Source organism: Peromyscus californicus, unplaced genomic scaffold, assembly GCF_007827085.1.
Source record: "Peromyscus californicus insignis strain IS unplaced genomic scaffold, ASM782708v3 Scaffold_8__1_contigs__length_139910024, whole genome shotgun sequence".
NCBI lineage: Eukaryota > Metazoa > Chordata > Mammalia > Rodentia > Cricetidae > Peromyscus > Peromyscus californicus.
This window is the reverse complement of record NW_026294606.1, coordinates 40363577-40387045: the sequence shown is the minus strand read 5'-3', so window position 1 is coordinate 40387045 and position 23469 is coordinate 40363577. Positions and strand designations below refer to the sequence as shown.

Sequence of the window (23469 nt, the reverse complement as noted above, 5' to 3'; positions counted from 1 at the left end):
TGGCTTGCTCCCCAACTTTCATTCTTGGACCTTTTACACAAATGGTTGGGGTCTTGACTTACTTGATAAGTGTACTTAAAAAATTTTTTCAGCTTATTATTCCAACAATTAATTAAATTGCCTTGAATCCCAAACACTACTTTATGCAAGAGTTAGGACACCTTCAGTCCTTTCTAGCCCCCTAACATGAACTGCAAGATGGTCAGGATTGCCACTCATCTGCACACTGGGATGCTAAAGCTCCAGCCATCATCCCAGGCCTGCCCAGAGCCTTATTTATTCCAGGGGCAGCTGAGCCAAGCTAGCTCCCCATGGGCTTGTCTTACTGGAGCTTCTTCATCTCAGTTCCAGCGCAGGAGGAATGCTGAGTACAGTAGACTGTGTAAAAGTGGGCCAAAAGGTCTAGAAGCCCCACAACTGTTAAGGTGGCTTTACTTTACTTCACTTTACTACTCTACCTCACTTTCCCTGCGCGATACATGTAGGCTCAGAGTTTTCTGAATGTTAAGTGATGACAGCATCCTACCCACTGGAATATGTGCTTTTGTATTACTTACCGATGATATTGACTTCGATTTCTATTATAGTAAATGTTTGTATAATAAACACAGCTGTGGCTCCTCCCAGCTTGTGGTTCCAGTTTTATCTGTGACCTCGATTTGTGGATTCCCCTGGCTCTCAAGCCACCCTGTGATATGCTCTGTTTCCCACAGCATCTAGTGTGAACTTCAGCATTGGGATAAAAAATGTCAAGAGGTGACTAAACAATGGTATGTTTTGTCTTCCTCTACCATCTCTGACACACTGGAAATTTCTCACATGTGTTTTTCTCACTTTCACTGGATATCTCACTTGCCCTGTGGATATCATCTGGGTAGCTAAACTAACAGTTTACCATGAGCCTCTTGCCTGGGATCTGTGGTGAGAATCAAGGGCAGCAGCTGTAAGAGGTATTGTGATATGACTAGAGTCATCCAACAAGAAGAAATGAATATAAAATTCCAACAACAAGAAATAAATGGAGACTGGAGTTGAAGACCTTAAGTGCTTGCTTTTTTTGTTTTATCTGATACATTAGAACTATCCACATTGTTTATTCCACACGAGTGTTTTTGTTATTCTTACCTAAAGATGTCTCCTTTTCAGTAATGACAAACATATTTGTTTGTTTGCTTGTTTTGAAAAAAGCCAACTTTTTCTCAAATACATTTAAAGGCTTTAAAATTGTTTCATGTCTGGTGAAGTTGAGATATTTTAAGTACTTCATTTTTAATTTGTAATAAAATTTATAACTTGATTTTTCAAAACAGTCAATCAATTCCAAGTACCTGTTTTTATAAAAATAAAATAAAATGTAATCTTCACTTTGTGGATAAGAATGTATCTTCAGGGGTAGGGTAGCCTAGAACATCCAAGACCATGGGTTCAGTCCCCAACATGGCAGTAAAAACAATCATGCCTCGCCTTTCTCTTCCAGCATAGACCTGGTTATACATGGTGGTTGTATTCAAGCATAAATTTTCTTTCTTTGTATTCATTTTTTAAAACTTTTTTGTTTGTTTCTTAGGGTTTCTCCACCTAGCCCTGGATGTCCTGGAACCTGCTCTTTAGACCAGGCTAGCATTGAACTTAGAGATCTATCTGCCTCTGCCTCGATGGTGCTGGGATTAAAGGCGTGTACCACCACACCTGGCTTGAGCATATGTTTTTATCTCATAAACTTTGTACTCTTGAAAGGAACTGAAGACCCCCAAAGAATTGTTATTTATGTGGGTTGTATCTATAAACATTTACTATAACAGCAACAGATGTTGACTTGCTTAAGACAGCTCTTTCAAACCTTTTCAGATACAGTCTAGTTGACGCGGAGGCCTTCAGCTCTTTTTGCTCCTTTCAGTGATGACCAGATCCGAAGAACTTAGAGCTGACAGGTGTCTGCACCCCGCTGTCTTCCCGGGGGCTCCGCAGGTTCGCACAGCGTGTTCCCCGCCGCCTCCCACGCGAGTCTTCTGTTGCTGGCTGACCACCCCCGACCCACAGATAGGCAGCCAGCCGCCCTCGGCCCCTCCCCACCCTGACACACACACAGACACACACGCGCAGCCCGGCTGTCCTTTCTTCACTCGCCTCCTGACACCCATTTATAACGCACAGCTCGGGCACGACATCGGGCCGGCAACAGTCTCCCGTGGTTAATGTTACACAACTCAACTTCAGCAGCGCCTTCTCCGGATCGGGAGTCCTCCGGATCGGGAGTCCTCCGGATCGGGAGTCCTCCGGACCAGGCCTCTCCTCTCCGGAGATAGCTCAGCTGGAGCTCTGCATCAGGGCGCCATCAGCTGGGACCTGGGAACCAGCTCCGAAAGAATGCCTTCCCTTGGCTGGGAGTCCGCTGCTGTTGACTGAGACTCAGTCCGTTTGGTCTTTGAATTTAAGTTAAACTGCGGTTTCTTACAACGACGGTGGGACATTTTCTTGGTTAATGATTGTCGTGGAGGGGCCCAGGCCATTGTGGGCTGACTGTCCAGGGATATAGTAGAAACCAAGCTGAGCAAGCCATGAAGACCTAGGCAGACAGCAGCACTTCTCCATGGCGCCTCTCTCTCTCTCCCTCTCTCTCTCTCTCTCTCTCTCTCTCTCTCTCTCTCTCTCTCTCTCTCTCTCTCTCTCTCTCTCCCTCCCTCCCTCCCTCTCTCTCCCTCCCTCCCCCTCCCTCTCTCCTCTTTCCCTCCCTCCCTCTTCCCTCTCTCTTTCCCTCCCTCCCCCTCCCTCTCTCTTCTCTCCCTCCTCCCTCTTCCCTCTCTTTCTCTCTTTCTCTCTCTCTCCTTCTCCTAATAAAGCTCAAAAGGGTAACTATGGCTCGTGATTCTTCCGCCACCGCAGTATCTAGCCACCGAAGTATCTAGCGCGGTAGCTGCTGCTCTACACCCCTTCAGTTGCCACATGAGGTACTTTACTAAAGGGTCTCAGAGCGTTAGGAAGGAGGAGGACCACTGACTACAGGCTGCAGTCTTGGCAATCCCACAATGGCTGGCTGTGAATGGGAAGTCCAAGAATCCAGTTGTTGCTCAGTCCACGAGGCTGGCTGTCTTGGCTGGTCTTCCCAAAGAAGTGGACTCTAGTGCTAGTGAAGAAATGAGTGTGCTGGCAAGGGGAGGGCAAGCAGGCAAAGAGCAAAGCTCCCTTCTGTCCTTATATAGACCTCCAGCAGAATGTAGGGCCCAGATTATAAGTGTCTTCCCGCCTCAAGATCCAGATGAAAGGTGTATGTCTTTTTCACATCAAGATCCAAATCAAAGATGTGTGTCTTCCTACTATAAAGGTCTGGACTAGAAGTGGATTCACCCACTCCAAACCAAGCAGAGTCTCTCACCAGTGTGCCCTCCATTTCTGGACTGTAGTTCATTCCCGAGGTTGTCACACTGACAAACTAATAGCCATCAGAGAAGCTGGGCAGTGGTGGTACTCTCCTTTAATCCCAGTGCTCAGGAGGAAGAGGCAGGTGGATCTCTGAGTTCGAGGCCAGAACGAGTTTTAGGACAGCCAGGGATACACAGAGAAACCCTGTGTCAAAAATAACAAAAAAGAAAAAAAAATCACCACAGAAACAGCTTTTAAAATAAGGCATACTATTCATATGAAACTATGGTAATTTTTATTAATTTAATATGAATTAATACATAAAAGTTGTTTTGACTTCAAATGCCATAAGTAGCAAAAGACATTAGTTAGGCATGATAGCATAAGCCTATAATCCCCACACTGGAGATATGGGGTGAAGCCCAGGGTAGTGGAGCGCACCTTCAATTCCAGCACTCAGGAGGCAGAGGCAGATCTCTTTGAGTTCAAGGCCAGCCTACAGTACATAGTGAGTTCCAGGACAGCCAGAACTACATAATGAGATGCCGTCTTGAAACAATGATAACAAGAACATAAAAACATGGGTGAGAGAGTCAAGAGTTCAACAGCAGTGCTACACAGTAAGACCATGTCTCAAGAGAAAAACCGAAAAAACCTCAGTAGGTACGAACCTAAGAGAACAGAAGCTTAATCATTTGCATATATCATAAGATCATAAACTGAGCATGGTTGTGCGTGTCTTTAATCTCAGACCTCCAGAGGTGGAGGCAGGCTGGTTTCTGGGAGTTCCAAGCTAGCCTGGTCTACACAGTGAGACCCTATCTTGAATGAGGAGGAGGAGAAGAAGGAGCCTGAGCCTAAGAAACTTGAACTGCTGCTGTCTCCAGTAAACCTGAACCATATGGACCTGGCTGCTCAGCAGGAACGTCAAGTCTCAAGCCACTCTGATTAAGCATGGACACAGGACACGGGACTCAGAACTAAGTGCTTACTGTAAGGACATCTGAGCCAACTTGTATCCAGATCGTCCCTGTTCATTCTTTCCTCCCATGTTCAGACCTGCCGACACACACTCTAGACATCTTTATTATATGCATAAAAATCTTCGGCCTTGGATATCAATGGATCATTAGCTCCTACCTCCCCACAGCTGTCCTATGGGGCCCACCCCAAGCTCTCTGATCCATTTCTTCCATCTATGGCTTCAATTTGGATTCATCTGTCCCCTTCCTCTGCAGTTCTTACATTCTGATGCTCCCTATTGCTCTTGTCTTGTCCACTGTGGCCAGAGCATCACATTGAAGCTGCAAATTACAAAAAAAAGCCGGGGGAGACCCTGCCAGTTGCCACAAGGAGAAGCATGATGTAAGATACTGATAAGCCATGAGCCACGTGGTAAGGTATAGATTTATAGAAACGGGTTAATTTAAGATATAAGAACAGATAGCAAGAAGCCTGCCACAGCCACACAGTTTATAAGTAATATAAGTCTCTGTGTGTTTACTTGGTTGGGTCTGAGCGGCTTCGGGATTGGCGGGTAAGAGAGATTTGTCCTGACCATGGGCCAGGCAGGACCAGGAAAACTCTAGCAACATCTCCCCTTCTCATACTTTCTTCTCAGCAGAGAGCTGTGTGATAGCAGCGGTCCAATAAGACTGGGTGTAGGCCCACAGAAGCAAATGAACTACTGAAGGAGTGAACTGGAGCATGAGCCGGAAGCATGTGTGAAGGAGACAGCTGGAAGATGCTTGAGGTGACCTGAAGGACACAGGGCCTGCTCTCACCGGACGGTGCTGCGCAGTGGTAGATGAGAGCTATGGCTTCTTTATGTGGCTCTGAGAAACTGGTCTTGTCCTGTGTAGGATCAGCCCGCCCTCGGGTATTGTGATTCCCTGTGCTCCCGTGAATGCTGGGCAGACGAAGAGGGGACTGTCATCAGACCCGAGCCTAAAGAAGGGTCTCAGGGGCCCAGCAAAGGCCACAGGGGCACATGTGTAGATGTGTGACCTGTCTCTCATGTTGTAGAAAGAAACATCTCCAGCTTCACAGTCCAGGAAGATGGCTATTCGGTGAAGACGCTCTTTCAGAGGTATGATCTTCTCTGGGGAGGACAGGGCTCTATACTGGCTTCCAAACATCTCCAGGGTCCAGAAGCCATTCTGAGGAACCAACAGGGCCTCCCCTTTCCTTTCAACACTGTCTCTACAAACCCCAATGGCCCACACCATTACGTTTTCCACCTCCACCTCCCAGTAATGCTTCCCTGAGGAGAAGCTCTCCCGGCCCAGGACACACGGCCGGCAGTCAAATCTCTCAGGGTTGTCAGGCACGCTCTGCCTCGAAGCGCCTCGTCTTACACTTCTCTGGTCATCTGACAGGAAGAGCTCAGGGTGAGCTGTATCTGGGTCCAGAACCACATCAGCTGTAGAAAAAGTCTCAGGCTTAGTGCTGAGATCTCAGACTCCTGGCTATGCACAACCTCTGGTCCCCTCTGAGGTCCTGGGAGCGGATGTGGGATTCCTCTGTGTGGTGGCCTTTTCAAAGAAGGTTTTATTTATTTATTCAAGGAAGCCCATAATGAAGCTCATTTGTCTCCTAGGGACAGGAGCATTATCTTCTAGAGAGAAGATGGGGGTTCTAAGAGACCTGTAAAAGTCCTTGTGCCGAGGCATCTGGGGAAGCCTGTATTCTTTGGTGCTTGATGATGACACATGAAAAAATAAATAATGCTCCTGAAGAAAAGGCAGCAAGGCTCTGGGTTCAATCACTCACCTGGCTCACTGAGTGTCAGTGTCCTGGGGACAGGAAGAAGCATTTCTGGACACCTAGCAATTATATCCCTGATCAGCACCAGGAAGCATATTGCCTTTCTGCCACAAGGGAATCCAACTGTGCACTCTAACCATCTCCCAGATAATAAATACCCAGGACAGAATTGTCTTCTTTTGAATTAATTCAGGATCCAAGAGCAAGAGCTACCCTTGGGAGAGCTATTCCTTACAGGAGAGCTCTACTACTTACGGATTACCTCCTTCTGAGAAGGGAGAGAACTGTGAGAAACAAACTGATTGAAAGCTGTAGTGATTCCTGACCAAGCTGGGGGCCAGCATTAGCAGGCTATGGCCAATGAAACACTCTTAATCCCCCACTTCCCCACTTGAGGACCCCTGGGTCCTTTGCTCATGTCCCCCTTAGTGGGGAGAAGTCTCGGGATATAAGGGAATGCCAGAGGCACTCACCGGCATGTAAGAGGGTTCTTCTCCATCCTGCAAGTGACAGAGAGGTGAATGTCAGGAGGTCCTGGCTAAGCCAGCAGAGCACACACTGCAGAGAGCAGTTCAAAGAAGCTTAACTTACGCAGTTCTTCTTGAAGTCGCCCTGAGGAAGAAACAAATGTCCTCAGTAGGCAGCTGAGAGAATTTGGGTTTGTCTTAAATGATGCAGGCTCTTGCTACAGTACCAAACCCTTCTTTCCTACCTGACAGGGCTAACCTCCATTGTGACCTTGACAGGACTCAGAATCACCATGGAAAGAAACCTAGGCTTGTCTGTGAGATATTTTCTAGGTTAGGTTAATGCATTCGATCACAGTGGCTCAGAGGGTAAGGGCACTGACTGCCAAGCCTGAGTCTAATCCCCAAGACCCATGAAGGGAAGAACCAACTCTCACAAACTGTCCTCTGATTTCTACACGCAGGCAATGGTGTGCCACCCTCCTCCAAATAAATGTAGCTTAAAAAAAAACGTTTAAGAAGCCAGGTGTAGTGATGCTCGCCTTTAATTCCAGCAGTCCAGAGGCAGAGGCAGGTGGATCTCTGTGAGTCTGAGCCAGCCTGGTCTACAAAGTGAGTTCCAGGACAGCCAGAGCTACACAGTGAGACCCTGTCTCGGAAAACAAACGAAACCCAAACAGACCAACAACAACAACAACAACAACAAATGTTTAGGCTCTGGAGAGATGGCTTAGTAGTTAAGAGCCCTTGTTGCTGTTGCAGAAGACACAGATTCCACTCCCAGCACCTACCTAGTGGTTCACAAACATCCATAACTCCAGTACCAGGTCATCCAATGCCCTTCTCTGACCTCCGTGGGCACCAGACATTCATTTGGTACACATAATATATATAGGCAAAATATTCATTCACATAAATTTAATTTAAAAATTTTCATTGACTGAGTGTGTATGTATGTGTGTGTATGTGTGCCATGTTGCAGGTGTGGAGGCTGGAGGACAGCTTGTAGGAGCTGGTTCCCATCCTCTACCATGTGGGTTCTGGGTATTTAACTCTAGGATGTCATGCTCGGCAGCAAGTCCCTTTACTCGCTGAACCATCCTGTCTGTCCGTCAGATAACTTTATCACAACAATGAAAGAAGTAACTAATAAAACACCCATACCCGAGACCCGTCAGAAACCAGAAGTGATATGCACCAAGTGAGTGGACACTATTAGGACTTTTTTGGGTTTGCTTTTGTTCAGTAATTCAGTCCTGCTTGGAACCAAGTGAATGATGCAATGTTTGCAGATCGGAATGAAAGATCCAAAGGCTTAATTATTAGGATATGAGAGTTCTGAGCCCTTCTGCTGCCTCTGCGTGTGCCTGTCTAGTGCAAACCTGTCAGAAGGGTGATGTCCTTTCTCTTCTTTTCCTCCTTCTTTTTTCATTTGAGACATGGTCCTATGTAGCCTAGGCTGGTTTTGAACTCATTTTGTAGCTAAGGCTGGCCTTGAGCTGAAGAATGGTGAATGCTATTATTCTACTCTTTTACCCTCTAAGTTCTTCCTCTTTCCCCTAGTTCCTTACGTGCAGTTTCTTTTTCTTCATATTCAACTTCCTTTTCAGCTGACAGAATCGATTTTTTCCTGTGGTGTTTCTTGACAAGGCAGATACTTCCAGACGTGAAGAGGATCAGCGTTAGTACAGGCAGAGTGACAGCCATGGCCACCATCCAGAGAGGAAAGCTGGGCACGAAGGATTCTGGAAAGTGAGCCAGAAAAGTGCTGTGTGGTGTGTGTGTGAGAGAGAGAGAGAGAGAGAGAGGACACCAGGGCTAAGGGCGCTCCTTGGAGAAAGTTGATCTGGAGCGCTCCCTCAGGTCCCAGACCTGGGGTTTCTCCTTCAGGAACGAGAGTGGGAGAAAGACGATGGTTTTTTGCTGCCCGACCTCTGACTTCTCAGGAGATAAAATCGCAGGGTCTCCCAGGGCTGCCGTGGAAGAATCCCATGGACACATGCCATGGATGAAGCCAGGTAAGTAGAGTGCTAACTCTCTACAGCCATCACCTTGCACAGGCCCCCAGCATTCTGGCCCAGGCTCTGGCAATGCCTTCCTCCTTGCTCTGCCCTTGCTGCATACAGTCTCTTCTCAACTGAGGGACAGAGGTCCAGTTTATTACACATTTGAAACCCTCCAATGTGCTGGGTGTGGTGGTTCATACTGTAATCCCAGCACTAGGGAGCCTGAGGGAGCAGGATCACCACAAGTTCAAGTGTGGTCAAGTTTAAGTAGTGAGACCCAGCCTGTTCTCCTGTCCTGTCCTCCCAAGTGTGGGGGCTGCAGGTATGAACCAGCGTGACCACTGTTCCTCACTGTTCTATCACTGTTTGATCACTGCTCATTCACATGTTTGGGACTAATTGATTTTCTTCTTGTGACAAAGGATGTGGCCTCAGTTCAGCTCCAGCCTCCAGCTCTGCAGAGACAAAGATCCTTCCTCAGACCATCCTCTAGCTTCCCATCACTACTCCAGACATCAACCTATTTGCAGAGCTATCTATATGTCCTATCTTTTCTGGACATATCTCTAGAGAGCAGAAGACTAACCTGGAATGAAAATCACGCTCTCCACCTCCTGGTTGAGCAGAGTGTTGTTAACAGAGCAGCTCATGTTCCTCACAGAGCAGTCCCTGATGATCACAGTCATGGTGACTGTGAAGAGGCCTCCTCTGTCAGCTGTATACTCTTCCTCCAGGGCAGGCACAACTTCATAATAGGGGTCTCTCCACACAGCTCGGGGCTCTGGGTACCACCCTTCAGATGTGCACTCCAGCAAGATGCTCCCATCCTCAAGGGTCTTCATTTTAATGAGGGGCTCAGAGCCCAGGCCTAGGAGGGAACACCACCAGAGCTCAGCTAACAGAGTGGCTGGTTTAGTCCCAGCACTAGGGAGGCAGAAACAAAGATTTCTATGAATTTGAGGTTAGCTTGGTCTACATAGTGAGTTCCAGGACAGCCAAGGCTACATAGTGAGACCCTGTCTCAGAAAAACAAACAAAAAGAGTAGCTGGGCTAGGGGTGTATCTCAGCAGTAGAGTGCTTGTCTGGCATAGAAGGGCTTGGGTTTGATCCTCAGCATCATGAACCAAGCAACAGTATTTCAGTGGGTGTATCTTAAGTGATCTGCTCTTAATGATGGAAAGCAAGCCGGGCGGTGGTGGAGCACGCCTTTAATCCCAGCACTCAGGAGGCAGAGGCAGGCGGATCTCTGTGAGTTCAAGGCCAGCCTGGGCTACAGAGTGAGTTTCAGGAAAGGCACAAAGCTACACAGAGAAACCCTGTCTCGAAAAACCAAAAAAAAAAAAAAAAAAAAAAAAATGATGGAAGGCAAGGAAAGGAAGCACACTGGCTGAACCTAAGGGTAACGGATGTGCAAGTTCCTGCAGCCAAAAATGGAGGGCAGATGAGGCAGGAAGAAGAGATGGGTGGGAAGAAAGGCATTGATGTTGGAGAAGGGACCAAGATGCCCAATGTGCCGGAAGCTCTCGAAGAGCGCAGGATGCCATCACATTCACAACTGTGCTCCAGCCCCAGGGCTCATCATAGCCTACCTGTCTATATTGTCTCCGTAAAGGCTTGTTTCACTGATTCTGCCAGAGACCCCCATTGTCTGACCTCTACGTAGGTATGTTCTGTCCAACCTCAAGAGACTCACTTAGAACTTCACTTCGTGCTCTGAGGGGAAATTTCTCAGCTGCTTTGGCCTTGTGGACATTTTAGAATAATACAAGAATTTGTCAGGATGCCACAACCTTATAAAACTCTCTTACTTGAAGACACTGTCCTTTCTGGCTCAGGGTTTCACATCTCTCTCCTGGCCAAGCCGAGGGAAGGCAATGGCCCACAGCTGTGTGGTTATGTCATCAGAAGAATATGCTGGAAGCCTTCAGTTGAAGAGGACATCAGGCATGAGAAAGCTTTAGACATGTGGCTAAAATAACTCGGCCAGCCGGGGTCATATCTGAGAGTCCCTGTCTCAAAACAACAAACAAACAAACCCAACAACAATACACACATACGAAATTTGGCAATCTGGAAAAAAACAATTCTATAAAACATTTTACAGGGTTTAGAGACAACAGACTTCAGGATGAAATCACCCAGCCAATCAATCCAACAAACAAAATAGGAATAAAAAAAAAAATCAAGGGGTGCTGGGGAGATGGCTCACTGGGTAAAGCACTTGCCACACGGGTGTGAAGACCTGAATCTGGACCCTCAGCACCCACACAAAAGCTTGGGTGGCCACATGTCTATAACCCCAGGGCCGAGGCCGGGGAGGAGGAGGAGGAGGAGGCAGATGCTGGGGACTACTTGGCCAGCCAGTCCAGCGGAACAGAACTCAAAGTTCAGTGAGAGACACTGTCTCAGAAAATAAGTCGGAAAGTGAGTGAGAAAGACACCTTTGGCTCCTACAAGCATAACACAGGTGAGAACACACACACACACACACACACACGTGCATTTACCACAAGCACACATGCATGTGCACAGCCCTCCACATGCATAAAACACGCACACACACACACACACACACACACACACCAACACCATCAAGTTAACTATTCTATAATGACCTAATTCAGCACAGGGCAAGGCAGTGCAGCATGCTTACGGAGAAAGAACAGGGGTTCCTGAACCCCGCAAGCACCACCAGCTAACCCTGCAGTTCTGTTGTGAACAAGATCAGGGTATGAGGTAAAATTGTGTGACACTAAAAATCATGGCTTCTGCCCGGCATGCCCAGTTTCATTGCCTCTGACTCCTGCCTTTATGGGGCCACCAGTCTCAGTACATAACTTTGCTGCTGTGTTTAACATGTGCTATCATTGGGAGAAATGGGGGGAAAGGCAAGATTAGCTGGGGATGGAGATGATGATGGTACAGGTTACAACCCCAGCACTTTGTAGAGAGGTAGGAAGATCAGAAGTTCAAGGTCATTGTCAGCAACAAAGTGAGTTTAAGCCCAGCCTGGGCTGTACTATTAATATTAACCAGTGAAATATCTATTGTGATTTTTGGGGGTGGGGGGGTAATGCTTGTTCATCTCAGGTATCCTTGTACATTTTCTAACCGTTCCTTCTGTCACTGGAAAAATGGCCACAGCTTAGCAGAGCTCACTCAGGTGGACTCAGGAAGCAACTCTCCCTGTATAAAGGGGATTACAGGCAAGAAATGTGCTAGTCTGGGATGGGTCTGAATCCAGGAGGGCAATTTCCCCCAAAAGTCACAGCGGGAAAAGTCAGCAGAGGAAAGCGGAGTGACTCACTTGCCACCATGAGCCTCACGATGGCCTGATCATAGGACCTGCCTTCCTGGAAGTAGCAGCTGTAGACGCCATGGTCATAGGCCGTGACATTGTGGATCATGAGCGCCACTCTTCCCTTGCTGATGTCTGCGCTCATGAAGGTGGTTCTTCCTCGGTATGCCGCCATCTGCTCCTCGGCTCTCTCCTGATGGCCTCTGTACACCAGCACTGCAGGGGAGAAACGCCACCGAAACCACCGCACCTCCATGCCCTCAGCATTTCTCTCTGGTGACAGGTGGCAGTGCAGTGTGGTGTTTTCTCCTACCATGGCCAGGATGGGCTCAGCCGGTCCCATGACAGTAAACTGGGCTATTCAACAAAGGAAGACAATGAGACAGGAACTCCGGCCACTAAATATCCACTGTAGACAAGTGGTATTCTAGGGTTTCAGGAGGGTTCTAGCTGTGGCCCTGGACAGCTGTAAATTCAGCCCAACACAAAATGGCAAACTTACTCAAAACACGAGATTTGTTTTTGTTGTTGTTTTGATTCTGTGGTTCTCAAGTGTGAACTTTGTAGTGACAGGTTTGTGTCCCAGTGTCATACAAAATAAACACATGTGTGCACTCACAGCACTGGAGCTGTGCTTTGGACACTGTCCTGGTTAGCTTTAACTGTCAACTTGACACAACCTAGAATCTCAATTGAGAAATCGCTTAGGTCGGATTGGTCTGTAGGCATCTTTATGGGGGATTGTCTCGATTGCTAATTGCTGGAAGAGGGGGCCCGCCCACGCCATTCCCTAGGCAGGTGATCCTGAGCTATATCAGAGCCTGACGCCAGCCAGCCAGCAGCGTCTTCCATGGCCCATCTTCTACTTCTTTGGCAGTGAAGTGAGTTCCTTGGTTGGAGGTGGTGCTGTGTGGAACAGCAAGCCCCTCTTTTCTTGACAGCCGTGGACTGTGGCCTGCATGTGTCCCCAGCCAACCCCTTTTCTTCCTATGTTGCTTTTTGTTGGGGTATTTGTCACAGCGACAGAGATGAAACTAGAATAGATACCTCCACATCACTAATGTGTGGTCCTGGAAATCCTTCAGCTAGTGTGGCCTGGAGAACTGAAAAGGCTGGAAGGTTACGGGGGCCTCCTAGATGGGCTGGTAGCTGTGGCTGGTGAGCAGCGTCTCTTGGAACAACCCAAAGATGCTGCAAATATTTCAAGAGCAAAATACTGAGTTGTGCATAATGCACACCCATGATCCCAGCACTCAGGAGATGAGGCTGGAGGATCAGCTCTTTAAAGTCGGCTTCAGCTATGTAGCAAATGCAAGTCCACCATGAACAAAAGCAGAAAAAAAAAACCAACAAACCAGCGCCCACATGAACAGAACACTGAGGTCACCCTGAGCACACACACAGTAGACCAGTGCTCAGAATGACTTGTTCTTCAGCCCAGTGCCTGAGTGTGGCACAGACCCAGGGTTCAAACCACAGCTGTGCATGTTAGCCAAACACTCTACCAACTGAGCCACATTCCCAGCCCCCTTGTTTTGTTTTATGAGACAGTGTCTTGTTATGTACCCCTGGCTGGCCTTGAACTCTTGGCAGTCTTGTCTCAGTTGCCCAAGTTTATAGGTGTACACCACCACACCTGGCAAGGTAAGCATTTAAGTATTAGTATTTGATGATGTGGAGTTAAACAATATATATCATTAAAATCTACTTCATCTGTTTTTAACTCTTGAATGTTTCCACTTGAAATTTTACAGGAGCATTTACAGGTCTCCTTTTAGGTTCTTGCTGTATTTCTGTAGGACAAAATTGGGATCCATCCTGTGTATACATTCAGAATAGAAGGATGAGCCAACACAGCAGCTCCTGGCTGTCCGTCAGCAGAACTGTGGGCATTGCTTTCTGAAAAGCTGACAGGAGCCAGACGCCTACAGCCTTACCTGAGACCAGCACAAACAGGCTGAGGACCAGGAAGAAGAGAAGGGAGGCTAGCAGGCAAGAATGCAGGGGAGTAGCAGGTTCCATAGGTCTTCAGGACAGTCTCCTAGGTCAAGTGTGGACAGGACACCCAGAAGGCCGGAGGAGAAATCACCCACGGTTCTCATGGAGCTTGCAGGCTTTTGTCCCTATGGTGGCCTCATAAGCATTCCAACTTCTGCCTTAGATGGACCCTAGGGATCGGGTTATACCTTGATGGGGTTCACTAAACATTCTACTAAACCAACACATAAACACCAGGCAGGCAGTTTTCTGTTGTCTTAGGCTCAGTTGTCTTTCCAGAGTCCAGTTTCTTCAGTGGTCATTTGATATTCCTCCCCTCCCCCCTCCCCCTCTTCCTCTCTACTTTGGCCTTCTCGCCTCATCCTCCCCTCCCCCCCTCCCCTTTCCTCCTCTTCCTGCTCCTCCGGCTCTTGCTCCTACTTCTCCACCAAGTTCCTCCTCCTCCTTCCTCCCTCTCTCCCCCCTCCAGCCTCCTTCCCTTTCTCCCCCTCCTCTTCCTTTCCTCCTTCCTCCACCTAGTGAACCCCCAGGTAAAGCTAGGTAGGTGAGACCGCCCTTCCCCCCAGGTGTTCTTTCCTGACTCAAGGATTGGCTCTTCCCTCCCAGCAGCCTGTACCCCGCCACCCCACCCCTAAGCTCCTAGGCACCTGCCAGGAGCGCTCCCCACCCACTTCCCTACCTTCTAGAATTAACCTCCGCGTTTTCTTTTCTTCTCTGAAATCTGATACCGATTATCCTTCCTTCCCTCTTCTCTCCAGCCCGCCGGTGGGCACAGTCGCCACCGAGAACAAACGGCTGTAGACCAGAGGAAAGAGCTTTCCGCTCTCCATTAGTCACGAAGTGCGGGCGCTCGCAACCACAGACCTCCGCGGAACCACTCCGCGTGCCAGTCTCCTAATTTCCATTGAGTGCTTTAGAGCCGGGGATTGGGCGGCCATGAGTCATCAGCCAATAGTCTTCCTGTGCTCGCCGTCACCGGTTACTAGGTAGAATACACAGAACTCATCCTGTCTGCCCTGGTCTTCCTTTCCCCCCTCCTTTTACCCCTTTCTTCTTTTTCCTCCTAGTCCTTCCTCCCCCATCCTTTCCTCTCCTCCCCTCTTCCTCCCACTTGAGAGATCCTGGAGTTGTGGCCACCCAGCTTCCAAATAAATCACACACGGACGCTCTTATTACTTATGAATGCCCGGCCTTAGCTTGGCTTATTTCTTGCCAACTTTCCTTAACTTAAATTATCCCAAAAGCCTCTGGGCTTTTCCCGTTCTCTAACTTCTGTAAATCTTACTCTGTGACTGGCTGGTTGTGTAGCTGAGCGGTGGTCCCTGGAGTTCTCCTCCTTCTCTGGCTCCTAGATCTCTCTGTCCCAGCTTTCTCCTTCTATATAGTCTCTCTGTCTGCCAGCCCCACCTATCCTTTCTCCTGCCTTGCTAAGCTGTTCAGTTCTTTATTAGACCATCAGGTGTTTTAGATAGGCACAGTATCACAGCTTCACAGAGTTAAACAAATGCAACATAAACAAAAGTAACACACCTTAATATTCCACAACAGGTGAAAGTATTTTTCCTTGTGGAAATGACATCCTAGTGGGACAGGGGAATGACACTGACTAGCTGTGCTTCACCAGCTGCTTACATTCTTGTCTACGGTAGGCCTGAGCACACACCAATGCAGTCACTGTGTTACTGGATGTTTTATGATAAAGTCTGGACTCTGGCAGTCCCAAAAGGCAAGGCTTGGTCACCTGTCCCTGGAAAAGCAATCAAAGACAAATAATGATGAAAAGCAGAGGATAGCTATCCAGCATGGCCACCTTAAGAAAGAGAAAAAAGAGGTCCAGTGGCTGCCCCCCCAAAGTCCATACTCATGGTTGGAACATGAAATGGAGGTTTAAAAAGAAGGTAAGAGGTATACATAACAACCAGCCCTGGTCAAGATGTGGTCCTACCCATCACCACTTACCATTGTCTCAGCTCCAGTCTCCCCTGAACCAAAAGTCAATAACTCCTCAGGACTTCGTGAAGTGTCTTCCTGGGAGGCAGGTTTCTATCCTGATGGCACTAGATCTTCAGCCTTTCCCTTCCCCCAGCATGACATTCCTAGGGAAAATTTAACTCTTTGGGGGTTAATTATTTTATAGTCAGCTGAAGAAGAGGGCATAAGTGTCTCTCTTTAGACTATCTCCTTTCCTGCCAAGGTGGTTACAACTGCATGGATGTTTTCTGAGACAGTTGTCCCAAGTCACAGCCCTCAGCATTTCTGCTCAACTGTCCAAGTGTTTGCTTGGGAGGCCTCCATTCTGATCGTTTTAAAACTCTGTCATTCACACTAGCACGGTGCCACAGCTGCCTCTGTGTCCTCTTGTTTGCCTCTATTTCTGTCTCTTAACTAGCTTCGGTTTTTTGGGGGGGGAGGGGGAGGGGGGAAGAGGAGGGGTGTTGTTTTTCTGTGTGTGTGTGTTTTGTTTTGTTTTGAGACAAGGGATCACTAATGTAGCCCTACCTGGCCTGAGGCTGGCTATGAAGACCAGGCTGGTTTTGTTATGCCCAGATCGCGGGGACCCCCAAAGACCACCACAGAGACCGAATCCCATACATAAAAGCAAAGAGTCTTTATTTTCAAGCTCAGAGATTGGACTCTCTGTCTGATGCAGCAGTGAGAGCAGAGAGCCCAGAGCCCAGGCAGGGTGGGTTTTTTTTTTTTTTTTTTTATCATAGCAGAGGTTGGGGTGAGGGGATTTCCAGGGTTCAGGACCCGGATTGGCTGACATTTGTCTAGCAATATAGGGAATGTTTGGAATGTCAGGTATTTCCTCTTAGATGCAGGCCTCTCTGGGTGGGATCCTCTTATGGCTTTTCCTGGGTCCAGGTGTTGCCTACCAGAAGCTGTGTCTGGGCCTCTAAGCCTGTCATGGCAGCTGAATGGTCAAGCTGTTTTGGGGCACCCCCATAGCTTCAAACTCATAGAGATCTACCTGCTCCTGCCACCCAAGTGCTGGGATTAAAGGCAACTACCTTAGCTTTGATTAGCCTTTGTGTTCATAAACTCCAGATGTTCCTTTAATAAAGTGTCCCCAGACTCACCTGACACCCATCACTTTTGCTACTCCTGTATTCTGTCCTATATTGTTATTTAGGTGTCAATTGTATCTTTCTAGTTACTTGAGTATCTCTTTCAAAAGGCATGCATGATCTAATTCCTCTTTCTTCGAAGGGCCCAGTTCTAATCTCTCCATTCAGATGTTAAATACAAGAGTGAAAAGGTTTTTAGTAATGCCACTTCCCCAACAACAGCTGATCCAGTTCCTGGTCCTATGCTGCAGGAGACAGCAAGACCGAGATGGAGCAGAATCAGACCACCAAAGGTCGGGAGTTCTTGAATAGCTGATGAGTCAAAGGAACTACCTCAGGGAGAAGTGTGCTGCTCAGTGATAGAGTGCTTGCCTATGTGCATCAGGCCCAAAGCTTGATCCCCAGAACCATGGGGGGGTGGGAGTGGGGTTGGGGGGGGGGATGCACACGCCGGTCCTTTAGGAAGCAAGATGCAGAGTGACCAGCAATCTTTTGAATTGCAACTCCGTTCTTAGAAGGCAATCTGAGTGTATCTTCTACACATACTTAGGAAAACATTCCTAGTCTACCTGTTCATGTTCTAGACCTCTGATTTATATAGTCAATGGTGTAGTAAAAATGGTTGAACCTTGGAGAGGTAACGTCCCGAGGAAAGCAGGTCAGCACATAAGTGACCTTAAATACTTATTTAAATGAGCAGATTTGTACAAGGTTTCCCTGTTTGCTCCTTGTTTCTTAAAAAGCCATGCATTGCTGTCTTTGGCTCTGGCCAGCCATTTGTTTGGCCTGCTTATACCCAAGATAAAACTCTAAATCACTTGCTCATTTACCTATGTTATAACATCTTTGGACCAGAAGTGTTTTCTGTTAGTGTGGTCATCTGCTGTGGGATGCTCTGTATGGCAAATGTGTTGCTGATTGGTCAATAAATAAATCACTGATTGGTCAGTGGCTAGGCAGGAAGTGTAGGCGGGACAAGGAGGAGAATAAAGCTGGGAAGTGGAAGGCTGAGTCAGAGAGACACTGCCAGCCGCCATGATGAGAAAGAGCATGTGAAGATGCCAGTAAGCCACGAGCCATGTGGCAAGGTATAGATTAATAAAAATGGATTAATTTAAGCTGTAAGAAAAGTTAGCAAGAAGCCTGCCATGGCCATACAGTTTGTAAGCAATATAAGTCTCTGTGTTTACTTGATTGGGTCTGAGCGGCTGTGGGACTGGCAGGTGAGAGAGATTTGTCTTGACTGTGGGCCAGGCAGGAAAACTCTAGCTACAGTCATCTGTGAACTAGAGGACATCATTTGATTCAGTGGAATGCTGTTGCATACTCCTGATAGTTCTGCTCATCTGCTTCGTCGGATCTACAAAATCTGATTCCAACCATGTTGGGCACTACTATTCCTGGAGGGAAGAGCTTTGGAACTGGATCTTGACTTTTAGCAATGATCCCATTCCCTTCGGATCCATGTATTGATCTGCTGTCTTAATTCTGTTTCTTCTCCCTTGCAGTAGACTACCCTCACCATCTATGAGGATTCTATTGGTTGTCCTCTGAGACCTAAAAGTCAGCAAGAGTTCAACCCTCTGTGCCCCATTTCAGCCAGAAGCAGCCAGATCAACCTGATGCCCGTTTCCTAAATGATTGTAAGGTGGCTAATATAGTAGCAGCATGCTTGAAGGTCACTGAGCCTCCCTCTCTCATAAACAACAGCTTGTAAAAGCAGAATTAAAACAGGACTTTGATTACTGGTTTTTAAAAAAGGGATTTGAGCGGGGCAGTGGCAGTGCACACCTTTAATCCCAGCACTTGGGAGGCAGAGGCAGGTGGATCTCTGTGAGTTCCAGGACAGCCAGGGCTACACAGAGAAACTCTGTCTCAAAAAAACCAAAGAAGGAAAGACAGAAAGACAGACAGACAGACAGACAGGAAGGAAGGAAGGAAGAGTATAAAAGGTGCTTGAAAATATAGATTGGTATAAAGGCCTTCCCTTACTTCCAGGGAGTAATTTCCTCCATAATAATCTGCCCACTCTCCTCACCCCAGTGACCCTACTTCACCTTGTAATAAGCTCCATTTTTCTTCTACATTATACTTCTTATGTCACATCTGAATTATTTTGAAGAAATCACGAAGCCCAGGGGAGCTAAAGGGTGTCCAGAGAGAGTCCCTGGCAACAGAGAGACACCTTACTAGAGCAGAGTGCTTGCCTACATGTTGGCAAAAACTTCCATACATATTGGCTGGCACCTGTCACCAAGCCAGATGACCTGATTCAGAATTCTGTGACCCATGTGGTAAAGGGAGAGAACCAACTAACTCAAGCAAGTTGTCCTCTGACTTCACCTGAAACTATGTTTCCAACATGCTTACTATTGTCTTAAGTCTATTTAGTGAGCTTTTGATTCTTCACTGGAAATAAAAGATCTCAGCAGATGTATTGTAACATACGCAATGCAAAAAAGTCTTAAAGTTGTGACAAAACAGAATCAGCTGAGAGCTAGGCTTCTGGGCACGTCTGTGGGGTGCTATTGTGATTATGTTAATTGAAGTGGGAAGACTGCCCACTGTGGGTGGCACCATTCCTTAGGCAGAGGCTCCGGGACTAGGTAAGAGTGGAGAAAGAGATGTGAGCACTGGCGTGAATGCATTCGTTGCTCTCTGTTCCTGACTGTAGATGTGATAGGATCTGCTCCCTGAAGCTCCTGCTGCTGCGAGTTCTCTGTGTTGGCCTGGGAGCTAAAAGCAGAGCCTCCTTAAGTTGCTTTTGTCAGGGCATTTTATCAAAGTGGGGGATACTAATAAACCAAAACAGAAGTTAAATGTAAAAGCAACGATAGTCTCTCTCCCTTTCTTCCTTCTCCCTCTCCACCCAAGAGTTGGGCACCTATACCCTGTCTTCCAGACAATGACTATCACTTCAAATATACAAATGTGAAAGAAATGAGCATTTTGCTTCAGGGCTTGTCTGATAAGGGATAAAGCTTAAGAGTGCAGGCCCTGGGTTGTCTGAAACCAAGGAACCAGAAAAACTAGATATCGTGAAGTTACACTTGAATTCTTCACATTAGCCTCTTTGAAACAAACAGAAACAGGGTGCAAAGGTGTGCCTGAGCACCCTGACTTCTACTGTCCCCCAGAAATCACTAATCTGAAACCAGATCCTTTCCACTGATCAGTACCTACCAAGAGTGATGCTTAGTTAGTTAAATGGTAGGAAATAATGTATTTATTTTTTCTTCCCAAATTTGTTTTTTTTAATTTTATGTGCATTGGTGTTTTGCGTGCATGTGTATCTGTTTGAGGATGCCAGATCCCTTGGAACTGGAGTTAGACAGTTGTGTGCTTCCATGTGGGTGCTGGGAATTGAACCTGGGTCCTCAGGAAGAGCAGCCAGTGCTCTCAACCACTGAGCCTTCTCCCTAGCCACCCCCTACCATGAATTTTAATTTTTTTTTAACATTACATTTTTATAATTTGAGTGTAGTATGAAGTGTTTTGTATTAAGATTTATTTATTTTATTTTGTGTGTGTAAGTGTTTTGTTTACATGTGTAGTGCCTATGGGGGCCAGAAAGGGACATCAGATTCCCTGGAAATGGAGTTACAAATGGTTGTGAGCCATCATATGTGTGCTGGGAACCAAATCTGGGTCCCCTTAACTAACCACTGAACTATCTCTCTAGCACAATGCTTTGTGTTTCTTTGAGATGCAGTCTTGTTATGTAGTTCAGGCTGGCCTTAGTGTCCTCAAAGAGATCTTCCCATCTCTGCCTCCCAAGTGCTGAGATTACCGACCTTGGGAAGGTTTTCATGTTATTTTTTTCAGCCTGTTTTTAAACCTTTTATTGTGGACATTTCAACCAACACAGAAGTAAATATGTGAGTTTATTTGTGTACCAATTAGCTTAATTTAGTCATTTTCTAGTATGATTACAGCATGTTGTATGCTATAAATTAATTAAATGTCTACTTCTCAATTAAACAAAGGATAAATATATTGTCTTAGTTAGGATTTCTATTGCTATGATAAAAAAATGACTAAAGTAACTTGGGACAGAAAAGTTTATTTGGCCTACACCTCCACACCATAGTCCATCATTGCAGGAAGTCAGGACAGGAACTCAAACAGGGCAGGAACTTGGAGACAGGAGCTAAGGCAAAGGCCATGGAGGAGTGCTGCTCACTGGCTTGCTCCCCATGTCTTACTCAGCCTGCTTTCTTATAGAACCTAAGACCACCAGCCCAGGAATGACGCCACCCACAATGGTCTGAGCCTTCCTCCATCAATCACTAATTAAGAAAATGCCCTGAGCCAGGTGGTGGTGGCACATGTCTTTAAGTCCAGTACTTGGGAGACACAAGCAGGAGGATCTCTGAGTTTGAGGCCAGCCTGGTGTACAGATCAAGTTCCAAGACAGTCTAGGGTACACAGAGAAGCCCTGTCTCGAACCCCAAAAAAGCCCTGCAGCCAAATTGTATGGAGGCATTTTCTCAGTTGAGGCTCCCTCCTTTCAGATGACTGTAGCTTGTGTTAATTTGACATAAAACTAGCCAGCACATAAATTTTTCTGTTGTAACTTAGTAGAATGCTTGCCCAGCATACAGGAGTCCTGGGGTTTGATCCCCAGAATAACAACAACAACAACAATAATCAGAGCATGGTAGAACATGCCTGTAATCTCAGCATTTAGAAGCTGAGGCAGGAGGCTCACCATGAGTTGGAGACTGGCCTGGGCTTCAGAGTAAGACCCTGTCTCCACAAAAGTAAATACAAATTATTACAAACACCCTCTTCCTTCTGTCTTCTTCCTGCTAATGGAATGCAGACTGGTCTAGAACTCACAGTCCTGCCTCAGCCTCTGAAGTTCAGGGATTACAGGTCCGTTCACCACTCCCAGCCTTCCCTCTCTCTCCCTCCCTGCACCAGGACAGCTCCCTGAGGTTAGACTGTGGAGTTTTGTGTTCAGTTCTCTTTGCCTCTTGGTGTGAGCTGTGAGATAGGAGGGCTGGTGACCACAGAAACGGCTTCCAGTGGTAAAGGGTAGTGAAGTTCCACTAACTGTCCTAGTGTTTTTATGTTCTTATCCTTGCTTTATTAACACTATTTCACAGTAAGGATAAAGGACTAATCCCAGCAATCCTTGACTTGCTAATGTGAGAAAAACTTGAGTGTAAAGTCCCCTCCTCCTGTCTGTAACTGTTGTCCAGAGGATGAATTCTTTCTCTTTGGCAGCCCTGGCTGTTGAATTAGGGCCTCACAAAGACTGGTGTCTTAGTTTCTGTTAGTTCTTCAGCTGCGCTGTTCTTACGCTGCACGGAAATGCCACGAAACACGACAGAATCCGCTAACAAGAGTTTTATTAAAGGTAAAGGGACAGAGAGTGAACAGGCCTGCGGGAAACACGTGTGAGAAGAAGAAGGAACCGGGAACATGGCGCCTGATTTTAAAGGCTGGGCGTGGACTACTACACGCAAGCGCGTAGATCACATGGCCACGTTGCGCGCCTACGTGCTAGTGGAACGTCACGGATCTTGGTCACGCGAGATGCCCTGACCCGGAAATGGCTATCCTGACCTGGACCTGGCTAGGCGGAAGTGTCCGCCAGGCTTATGCGAACACGCCTGACCGTGGGGTCTTGTAAATCTTTCAGTTTCTCTTCCTAAAATATTCAGACAAGAGCAGCTTAAGGGAGGAAGGGTGAGTTGGGCTTACAGTTCCAGTCCGGGGTGTAGCCCATCCGTGGTGAGGAAGCCGCAGTGGCAGAAGGCTGAGAGAAATAGTTACCTTATGTCTACTGGGAAGGGCAGAGAGCAACCGCTTAAGCAGTGGTTCTCAGTCTTCCTAATGCTGTGACCCTTTAATACAATTCTTCATGTTATGTTGAACCCAACCATAACATTATTTTTGTTGCTACTTCATAACTATAATTTTGCTACTGTTATGAATTGTAATGTACATATTTGATATATGACCCCTGGAAAGGATCGTTCAGTCCACAAAGGGATCGTGCCCCATAAGTTGAGAACCACAGGCTTAAAACATGCCAATGTAGCAATAGAGAGGGTGAGCATAATACTGAGATTAACACATGAAAGAAGCCGGTTTGCTTAGATAGACTGGAAGCCCTTCCTTACCTGGGCTTCATCTTGCAGACAGAGCATGTACAAAGGGTCAGGAGCCAGTGAAATACAAAAGGAAGAAATAGGTGGGGACTGCAGATCCTTTAAGGGACTCACCCTGCCAGGTGCAATGCTGGATCTTTCCTCTGCTCACCAGTCTACTTCCATCTGGGGAGTGCATTTCCTGTTTCAGTAAACTGTCTCTGCGTCTGTTTCCAGCCGCGTGTCCCTGGCTCAGCACCACTGACCCTCTTCCCTGACAGGTTTCTTCCATGTCCCTGACCTCCATAGAGTCACTCTTCCCTGACATGTTTCTGTTGTGCCCAGATCGTGACCCCCAGAGAGACCACCAAAGACGAGCATGCTAGAATGCAAAAGCAAGGTTT

General features: G+C 47.1%; 1 protein-coding gene across 6 annotated transcripts; it reads right to left on the bottom strand.

Moving 5' to 3' along the window:
• Nucleotides 1-3638: 3638 nt before the first annotated feature.
• LOC128103064 (butyrophilin subfamily 2 member A2) lies at nucleotides 3639-14785 on the bottom strand. Of its 6 annotated transcripts, none has more exons than XM_052727147.1 (8): nucleotides 14576-14783; nucleotides 12946-14066; nucleotides 11908-12255; nucleotides 9186-9467; nucleotides 8165-8338; nucleotides 6718-6738; nucleotides 6600-6626; nucleotides 3639-5782 (listed from the first exon to the last, which is right to left on the bottom strand). In XM_052727147.1, the coding sequence occupies exons 3-8, from the start codon at nucleotides 12239-12241 to the stop codon at nucleotides 5175-5177; spliced, it is 1446 nt and encodes a 481-aa protein (XP_052583107.1). In that variant the 5' UTR covers nucleotides 12242-12255; nucleotides 12946-14066; nucleotides 14576-14783; the 3' UTR covers nucleotides 3639-5174. The 6 variants fall into 6 exon arrangements, with proteins under 6 accessions (XP_052583107.1, XP_052583103.1, XP_052583106.1 ...); XM_052727143.1 differs by having other exon boundaries at nucleotides 13836-14066; XM_052727146.1 differs by having other exon boundaries at nucleotides 13836-14054.
• Between the last annotated feature and the right edge of the window lie 8684 nt (nucleotides 14786-23469).